Source organism: Anas platyrhynchos, chromosome 1 (assembly GCF_047663525.1).
Source record: "Anas platyrhynchos isolate ZD024472 breed Pekin duck chromosome 1, IASCAAS_PekinDuck_T2T, whole genome shotgun sequence".
NCBI lineage: Eukaryota > Metazoa > Chordata > Aves > Anseriformes > Anatidae > Anas > Anas platyrhynchos.
In genome coordinates, this window is record NC_092587.1 from 76,376,024 (window position 1) to 76,384,954 (window position 8,931).

At 46.9% G+C, this 8,931-nt stretch overlaps 1 protein-coding gene across 3 annotated transcripts in view; it reads right to left on the reverse strand.

Annotated features, from left to right (window-relative positions):
* The window catches only part of ST8SIA1 (ST8 alpha-N-acetyl-neuraminide alpha-2,8-sialyltransferase 1), a 139,231-nt gene extending 130,583 nt beyond the window's left edge, over positions 1–8,648 (reverse strand). Inside the window, exon 1 of one of the 3 annotated variants that reach the window (XM_027449991.3) lies at positions 7,978–8,648. In XM_027449991.3, the coding sequence (XP_027305792.1) occupies positions 7,978–8,225 (248 nt within the window). In that variant the 5' untranslated portion in view covers positions 8,226–8,648. Of the gene's footprint in view, positions 1–5,815; positions 5,837–7,977 lie in introns of those variants that run through there. The other 2 variants (XM_027449992.3, XM_013102893.5) reach the window with 2 other exon arrangements.
* Positions 8,649–8,931: the final 283 nt, after the last annotated feature.

Below are 8,931 nucleotides of genomic sequence, written 5' to 3' on the forward strand. Positions count from 1 at the left end.
TAGTAAGCTGGTACCTCTAGATGATGCCATGAGTGGCAAGAAGGAACACTACTCACCAAATCCCCAGCACAAGTACTTGGATCTTTCTTCCAGAGAGCAGTTGGATGGCATGTCACTAGCAAACAGCCCAGGTATTTCTTTGCAGGAAGAACTGTAGTAACATGCAGGAAATCTACTCCATTAATCAAAACTCCTCATCTGCATAACTGGGATAAATCTCACTATATGTGTTCTCAGACTGAAAATCCTTCAGAGCATGGAACGTCCCTCTGCAAGCTTGTGGCACAGTATAAACAACCTCAGTAGAGAACGGCAATTACTCCTGAAACTCCCCCACTGATTTTAGCTGTGACCTGGACAGGAAGTTCGGTTAGAGAGATAGCCTTGTAACAGAGACTTTTCCTTAACTTCCATTATAACTCTATTTCCTTACCTGTATAAAAGTACATGGGGAAACAGAATTAAGTCTCCTGGCAATCAACAGTAAAGATTTAAACACAGCTGAGTAACTTGAGAGTCTTCATCCCATTAAACCTAGTCTTACTGACTTTCACTGAGAGAGGCAGGCATTGGTGAGCCCTGGATTCAGAATCACCCTTTAAGTGCATACTTGAGTGCTTTGAGGACTGGTTCTCAAACCCCGTGGCACTCCTGAGCATTACTTATAGTGGTAGATACCTCCTTGCCCTGCACTGGGACATGCTATAAAGCATCACTGATGGAGCAAGTAGAACATCGTATATGATGGAAACTCCAGATATTGCAGCAGATGAAACAGCATTACAAGAGCTGAAATTCGGCCAAGGCAAAGCACATAGAACAACATTAAAACCTCTTCACTGGAAGGAAAAAAAAAAAAGTTTTGTATATCTTTCATCTTCGACAGGAAATACAAAGCAGTTACTCCTCAATTACAAGGTTGGCCACTCCACACATTTCAAAAATAGACAGAGGAAGTTTTCCCACAAGAAAGCAAGCAAAATAGCAGATCTGTTTTCTCAGCACTCTTTAAAATACAGGCAAGTTACATAGCAGCTTTTAAATGCACCCTCAGAGCAGAGGAAACCTGGTAAGTAGATCTCTTATATTGCTACTACATTAACACAAAGTCCATAGTTTATCTTGAAAGTGTGATAGGCAACAATAGGGTACATAAAAAATGGAGAATGACTCATGCCATGAGCATCAACATGACATTAAGGAGTCTAAAGGTGACTGGAAACTCAGTAGGAGACAGAGATAAAGGAGCAAATAATTTCATACATGTTCTTTATATCCAATTAGCATTCAAAGCAGTGATGTTTTTAACAGGAGCCACACAAGGAGTCTGGGGGTCCCTTGAAAGCTGAAAAGGACTTCAAGCAGCATAAGTCTGGGAAGATACTTAAGAGGCGAAAAGAAACAAACAAAATGGTCACTCAGGAGATGAAACTATGCTCAGAGCAAACATGGAAGACAAAAAGGTGGTAACCATTCCTGTTCAGCCATTCCAACCAGGTTTTAAAAACCTCACTGTAGTCACAATGATCGTGAGGTCTCTTCCAACCTAGAAATTCTGTGATTCTGTGATTCTGTGATTTCTACTTGAAGAAAAAAAAATAATTGCTAACTGAAGAAATTCAAGAGGGCTTTTCAAGAGGCTGATGGAATAGAAGGAGAAGTAAAAACAATTCAATCTGTTGATTTAAAAACAACTGCCAGAGCAACAGGTATAGCTTCTTTTTGAAGCTCAGACCTTCTGTAATAATTACTCTTTTGGAAGAAGTCTTCGCTAGGGTTAAGTGACTTACCAATGCCATCACCCACTCCACCCTTTATCTATTCAGTTTAGATTGTAAGGCCCAATAAAAGAATTGTCCCTGGCTTTCTATGCATAAAAATTGTGACATAGTGAAACCTGAATCTCTGCAGAGGTTTGCAAATACTACATAACACAGATAACGTGCTTCAGCATGAATTTAACTGCACATAGCTAAGTTAAAATGATTTGACATTAGTGTGTAACTTTAAGAGCAATTTTCTTGTATTTTCAAAGCCATGCATAGCATACAGAAAAATGATGAAAATATATACAAAGATTTTAAATTAAACATTTTTAAGATATTTAGAAACTGGAAAAACAGAAGATTGCAGTCCAAACAGCCTCATCAATTCAGTGAGGTTCATCCTCACCGTGGGAAGATAAATTCTAAAGGGGGACAGACAATTCATTTCCCATGCATTTACCTAGTAGGAGCTAGTCTCAAAAATAAGTCTTTTTATATGTCATTGAACATATATCAAATATGCTGTTTGCTTCACTGCTGTGAAGACGAAAATTACAAGCACAGCTATAAATCACAAGATATATATTGGGTTGATATTCAGTGACCATTACATTCACTACAAGGTAGGAAAAGGGAAAACACAGATGTGAAACTATGTACATCCAGCAGTATCTGTATACGCACATACCAGACATTCAGGGCCCTGGTCTGGTAACCAAAATTCCACTGAAGTCTCTGTTCCTCCAGTTCCAAGGTGCCTGGCACTGGGCCTTTGGATGCTCCCAGCTAACAGCAAAAGTCTTAGTTGGTTACACCCTCCCAGAAATGCTGGCAGCATTACAGTCTTTACAAATTCAAACAAGCAAAAATCTCTGCAAGACCAGATACTAGTAACAGGGAACTCAACTGTATGTTTCTTGTGGAAGACAGATTCAAAGTCTGTAAGAAAAAACTATTTATGGGCAAGGAAGGATACCATGAGCAAGAACTCAGGAATCCTGAATTTAATTCAATCTTGCCACCATAGCCCTAAACCGCAAAGACACTTTGAACTAACTCAGACAACTAATCCTTACTGTTTTGAAGTAATTTAGGTATCTGAAGACTTGTAAAGACCTTGAGGGTATGGTCCTAGACCTCTCTGCAACTTGCTTTCTTCACCACAGCCTCCAAACAATAGTATGGGGCAAGAACACTTCTTTCCTCTCACCTTTAACATGCTTTTCAAACTGGTACCTCCTTGCCAGAACAACTTCCCTGCTCAGATGGAGATGCTAAGAAACTACAAATTGCAAATACACAATTGCCACGAAATGCAACAAACATAATGGGGAAAAAAAAAAAAAAAGTCATTCAAAATGTTAGTAAGTTAAAAATATAGACATGCAGTAGCAACACCTAGTCAGGAGAGAAAACCAAGCTGGATTTGGCAACTGCTGAAGCACATTTGAACCTACGGTTCAAACCCGATGGTTTTAGGATAGAGCTCCACAAGCCACAGAAGTAGAAGTAATCTAACCCAGCCTTTCCAAGCTCCAATCTGAAATTCGTTTTTCACATCTCAGTGAAACAAGCAGCATTAATTTAGAATCCTATAAAGCTGCTTAAGCAGGGCAAAACTCTTATGTAGTCAACTTGAGCAATATGAAGGTTTATCTCAGATTTGCCTTGAATTATCCCAGTAAGGATCACACCTCTTATGTAACTTCCAGTGCCTGCATCAAAAGAAAAGGAAAAGTCAGCTGAACTGAAGGAACTCCTGCTGACTTGGCAATAGCATTCATGTTACCCAGACTGGGAGGTGACCTGGAATACCAGCTCTGCATTAACACGACCTAAAAATGAAAAATGATTTGTGGGAGAGGATGTTCTTTGGTGTTTGCTGTGATTGTATGTGAGGTACAGCTATTAACAGCTGGCAGAGAGCAGCTGACAGATCACAGTAGGAAGACCCACCTGGCACCACACATGACGGTGACAGAGCATTATTTTTGGATGGCACTTGAAGCTAACCATAGGAGAACCTTCACGCACTCTGTTCACACCTACACAGCGTTAAGAGCAGAGACCAAAAGCACCACAGTCCATCAAGCCTGGATATTCTGCCTGGATATTCAGCCACTTCTGTGTGATTTCAAGCTAGTAGCTTCACCTCTCTGTCCCTGGAAAATGGGCAACAGGCCAAACCTGAGGAAAATGGAGCAGAGAAGCCACCTGCAAAGATAAGCAGAGCCAGTGTGGATCTAGGGACAGGGGGGACAGCACTGGGGAGCAGAGCCGAGTTGTAGCAGATGCATTGGACTGGAGGCAGGTCACTAATGGTGAGTTCACAGGAGATGTCTGCCACCAGCTCAGCCAAGCCACCCCCAGAATAAACCCTGGAGAACCTTTTGGCACCACACAAAGCTGCTGCAGCAGAAGTAACAACACAATAAGAATCTCGAGGGTAGCATTTTCATTGTCCTCATCTCACAATTGTCTCATCTCTTCCTGAGGAGTCTAACCTCTAACTCAGTCACTAAGCACCGTTGAACCATGTGCAGTGGGAGCTCTGACAGTCAAAAGCCCGTTCACTGTCACAGAACAGTTTGGGCTGGAAGGGACCTTAAAGCCCACCTGGTTCCACCCCCCTGCCATGGGCATGGACACCTCCCACCAGACCAGGTTGCCCAGAGCCCCATCCAGCCTGGCCTTGAACACCCCCATGGATGGGGCATCCACAGCTTCTCTGGGCAGCCTGCTCCAGTGCTTCACCACCCTCTGAGTGAAAAATTTCCTCCAAATGTCTAATTTAAATCTCCCCTCTTTTAATTTAAAGCCCTTCCCCCTTGTCCTATCACTGCACTCCCTTGGTGAAGAGTCTCCTTCCTGCAGGCCCCCTTTAGGCACTGAAAGGCTACAATAAGGTCTCCCCAAATCCTTCTCTTCTCCAGGCTGAGTAACCCCAGCTCCCTCATCTGTCCTCATAGGAGGACAGAAGTTTTTCCATACAAGGTTTCTGACTGCTCAGAGGAGTCCGCCCTAGCTGACAAATGAAGAAGTGCCAGATACACACACAGCACTTGGGATGTGTGGTTGTATGGAGCTCATAAAGCAGATGGGAAGATTCAGCTCTGCCTTTCATCAACTGCAATAATTTTAAATAAAATGATCCTAAAGGTATTCTTGAATGTAATTTGTTTCACTAATAACAAACAGCAATTAACAAAATTCTTGCCTAAATAATTTAAGCAGCACTAAGACCTTAAAAAAGCTAAGCAATCTGTAAAAACAATTAGTGCGCAATAACATTAAACACCTCAGAGGATGACAAGCCATTATACTGTAGGTAAATTAGACACGTTAGCCGGTAGTGACTCTAATGACAGTCTCATTCCTATTCTGACCGCTTTGTAGTGCGGGCAGCCCAGGATCAAGCAGTTTGCCGTCTGACTGACAGACTGTTATTCAGCATTCGTCAGAGACAAGGTATTTCCACAGCAGAGTTTGACTGCCCTCAGCCAGTACTGACTTGAAATTTAAAGGATGCTAATAGCAATAATTTGCTGTCAGGCTGTGCTTACCCCAGAACGCCCAGAACCTGAAGGCTTTACAGGAAGCTATTGTCAACTGCGGAAAGGATTTGGACCAAGAGCTCTTAATAACCTCAACTCTATCTTCAGGCTTTTCAGGATTTGTTCCTTCATCTAAGAACCTAGGCAACTGCTATGCAGACACCCACCGCACCGATGCCAGCAGGACCCAGCACACAAACATCATGCGAGGATTACTCACAGAAGTCGTGTACTCAGAGTCAAGGCTGAAAGCATGCATTAAACACAGATTCACTCTGAAGCCAAAGGCTTAATCCTGCTCATTTTGTAACTCTCACAACCTGTCCTTATTCACAGATGCAGAAGGCAACACATACTGCAAGTGAAGGACACAGCCTCAGAAACACATGGCTATTTACACAGGTGTTTAGATTTGGAAAACAACTCAGTGAGTCCATATTCAAACACAAAACCCTCATGTAAATCATCCCACAAGCACCTAGACAGTGCACATACCTGCATAAACAAGAACATACATCGGCCAGACCTTTTTATAGGGTTTCTGAAGGAAGAAGGAGCCTCTGTGGAGATTAAGTAGTTGCTGGCACTCATCTGCCAGGGTTCAGCCCACATTAGCAGAGGTGCTTTCTCTGACCTTGCTAAGCTACACACTGAAGAGCTCTTTGAATCAGGAACAGAATGCAAAGGGAACAGCACTCCCTAGTTTTGAAAAATACATTTTGATAAAGTTAACTATGTGGGGACAATCATCTACTTCAACAATAGGAGCCAAGTGAGTTTATAGGAAGAGAGATGCAGAGGTGTCAGATGTTTTCACTACGTAGCAAGAACCTGGCTATTTGAACACCTATCCAGTACCATGTTATAGAATATACTATTATACAAAGAAATACATGCAAGCGTTGTATAATACAAATCAGTAATGGGAAATCTTCTACTTCCTCATACGGATTTTTAGCAGAAGTACAGATTTGTTCTTCAGAACTGTGCACAGCCAAAATTGTTTCACAACCTCCTGCGTGCAGGAGTGGTAGGGAGAATAGTAATCCATGTCCTTCTTAAATAAGGATACTACCTTGTGAAAACCCACCCAATATTAGGCTACTATGGAAGGCAGTATTACTTCAAAGCCCACACACAGGTTGTCTACAAAGCTCTATACCTGCTGACTAGTTAAAACAGAGACCTGCATTCATAGAGGTTCCAGTACAAACTGAAACCTGGAGCTTTTACAATGCTCTTCCATAAAAAGAAAAGAATGATAGCAAAGAATGTCATTGTTTCTGTTAATTGTATTACAATATAGAGAAGTTTACCTGATGAGGGCTTCAATTTCCTAGCTTTCTACCCATGTTAAGAGCAGCAAATCTATGCAGCAAGAATACAGAGTTCTACATCACTATTGTTTGACTATTTTGGTATATTCACTACATATCTCCAGTGAAAATTTCACTTAAAAAAGTGTTAATTCCTAAAGCAGATTGATTTAAAGTTCATTGTATTTAGCACTGTGCCAACTGAGCAAGACACAGATGAGAAACCACAGCTCACTTTATTGAAAGATATTCTCTTCCATAAGCATCCTTGAGATAACCACTATACCTAGACAGTGGAAAAAACATCTGGGCAGGTGGAATAGTTGAGAAGCCACACAGTTTTTGTTTGTAAACCATGTGGCTGAAATAGACTAAAAAATATTTTTTAAACTGAAGTTGCAGCAGCTTTGTCAACCTTCAAAGCAACATTTGGCTTACAAACATGAAAAACAATGCATCGAGCTCTCCCTTGTATCACCTATCAGAGTAATTTTTTTTTTAAATGATTAATCTACCTAAAAATGTAAATCTGCGGCACAAAAGAATTAAGATAAATTAATAACTGAGACCAACCCAGTGTCTTCCAGTTTTCTACCCTGTGCTCTAGAACAAGGATTCTACATCAGAACCTTTTTGCTAGCTCTGTATCTAAGGGAGGACTTCTTTCAGGCCTAGCTTCTATTAACACAAACCAATTTAACATCTCTCATTGCTTTTATTTTCTGCAAGCTCCAGGTGCTGAAGGGTGTGCTTTTGAAGAGCTGCAAAGTTTCTGCTATCCCAGCGGACAAGATACTAAGCAATCACACGCCGGCTCCAGTTCACAGCAAACAAGTTGAGCTGCATTCGCAAAACAACGAAGAACACCAAGTAGCGCCGTGCACCAGAACAGAAGCCCCTAGGAACTGGGATCTGATTCACTCCGGCATTTACAAAAGCAAGGGAGCCTTTTTGCAGGTAGTCTGGCTACCACTAACCCCGACCTTTCGCCTGCAGCTCAAAGGACAGGGAGAAAACCCAGCTTCCCACCTGGCGGGGAGGGGAAGGGAAACCCCCGGGCTGTCTGCATTTCACCCAGCCGCTCGAGCGGGTTTTGGGGGAAGGCAAATCTCCTCCGCGCCCCCTTTCAGGCCGGGGGCGCCCGGGAAGCCCTCCCTGCCGCAGGGGCACCCGGCTGCAGCCCGGCCCTTCGGCCGCTCGGCCCGGGGCGAGCCCCCCACGAAAGTTTGGCGGGGCAGGAGGGGTCGGGGCCGGGCAGGGGGCGGCAGGAGCGGAGGGACGGCGCCAAGTTTGGGGCGGCGAGGGGCTGCCCGTCCCCGGCCGCCCTTGAGCCGGCGGTACCTGAAGCCGGCGACTGCAGTGTGGTTCCTCCTCCACGCCTTGCCCTGCTGCAGCAGCACCCCCTGCACGATCTCCTTCTCGTCGGGCAGCCGGTAGACGGGGAAGACGTAGAGCCAGCAGAGGACGAAGACGCCCAGGGCGCTGGCCCCCACGGGCAGGCGGGTGCGCGGCCACTTCCACGCCAGCCCCGCCATCCTCCTCCTCCTCCTCCCGCAGCGCCGCCGCGGCGCCGGGCTGCGCTCCTGCATCAGGCCCTCGCCGTGCGGGGGCCGCCCAGCCCCGCCGCCCTACGCCCGGCGGGCCGGCCGGCGCCCGCTGCCCGCGGCCATGGCATCCCGGCCGGGCTCCTCCCGGGGGCTGCGCCGCGGCTGCCTCCTCTCCCGGCGGTGGCTGCTGCCGCCCCTCCTCACGGGCATTTGGTCCCCCGCTCTGCCCGCCAGGCGAGGCGAGGCGAGGCGATGCTCCCCTCCCTCCGCCTCCCGCCCGCTCTCTTTACCGCGGGCCGCCCCGGTAAATTTCCACCCCGGACCCTTCCCTCGCTCGGCCCCGCGCCGGGGCTTCCTTCCGCTCGCACCGGGGCCGAGGCAGCTCCCGGCCCCTGCGCGGGGCTGAGGAGCCGCCGCCGAGCCCCCCGCAGCCCGGCCTCCTCCCCCGGGAGCCGCCGCACCGCCCGGCAGCCGCGCTCCGCCGGGGGCCGGCCCCGCAGCGCGCCCTGGCGGCCATCTGCTGCCCGCGGGGCCTGCCCGCCACACGGCCGGGAGCCGGCTGCCGCGGAGCAGCCCCCGGCTCGGGGCGGCGGCTGGGAGGGAAGAGGTGGCCCCCGAGGCTGAGCCGGCGGTGCTGGGGGCGCTGGGTGACAGAGCCCGCCGGGAGCGGCCCGTGTGAGAGGGGAGCGGGCGCCGGCTGGCAGCGCCGTCATGTCCGCGTGTAGCCACGGCGCTGTAACTCGGGAGA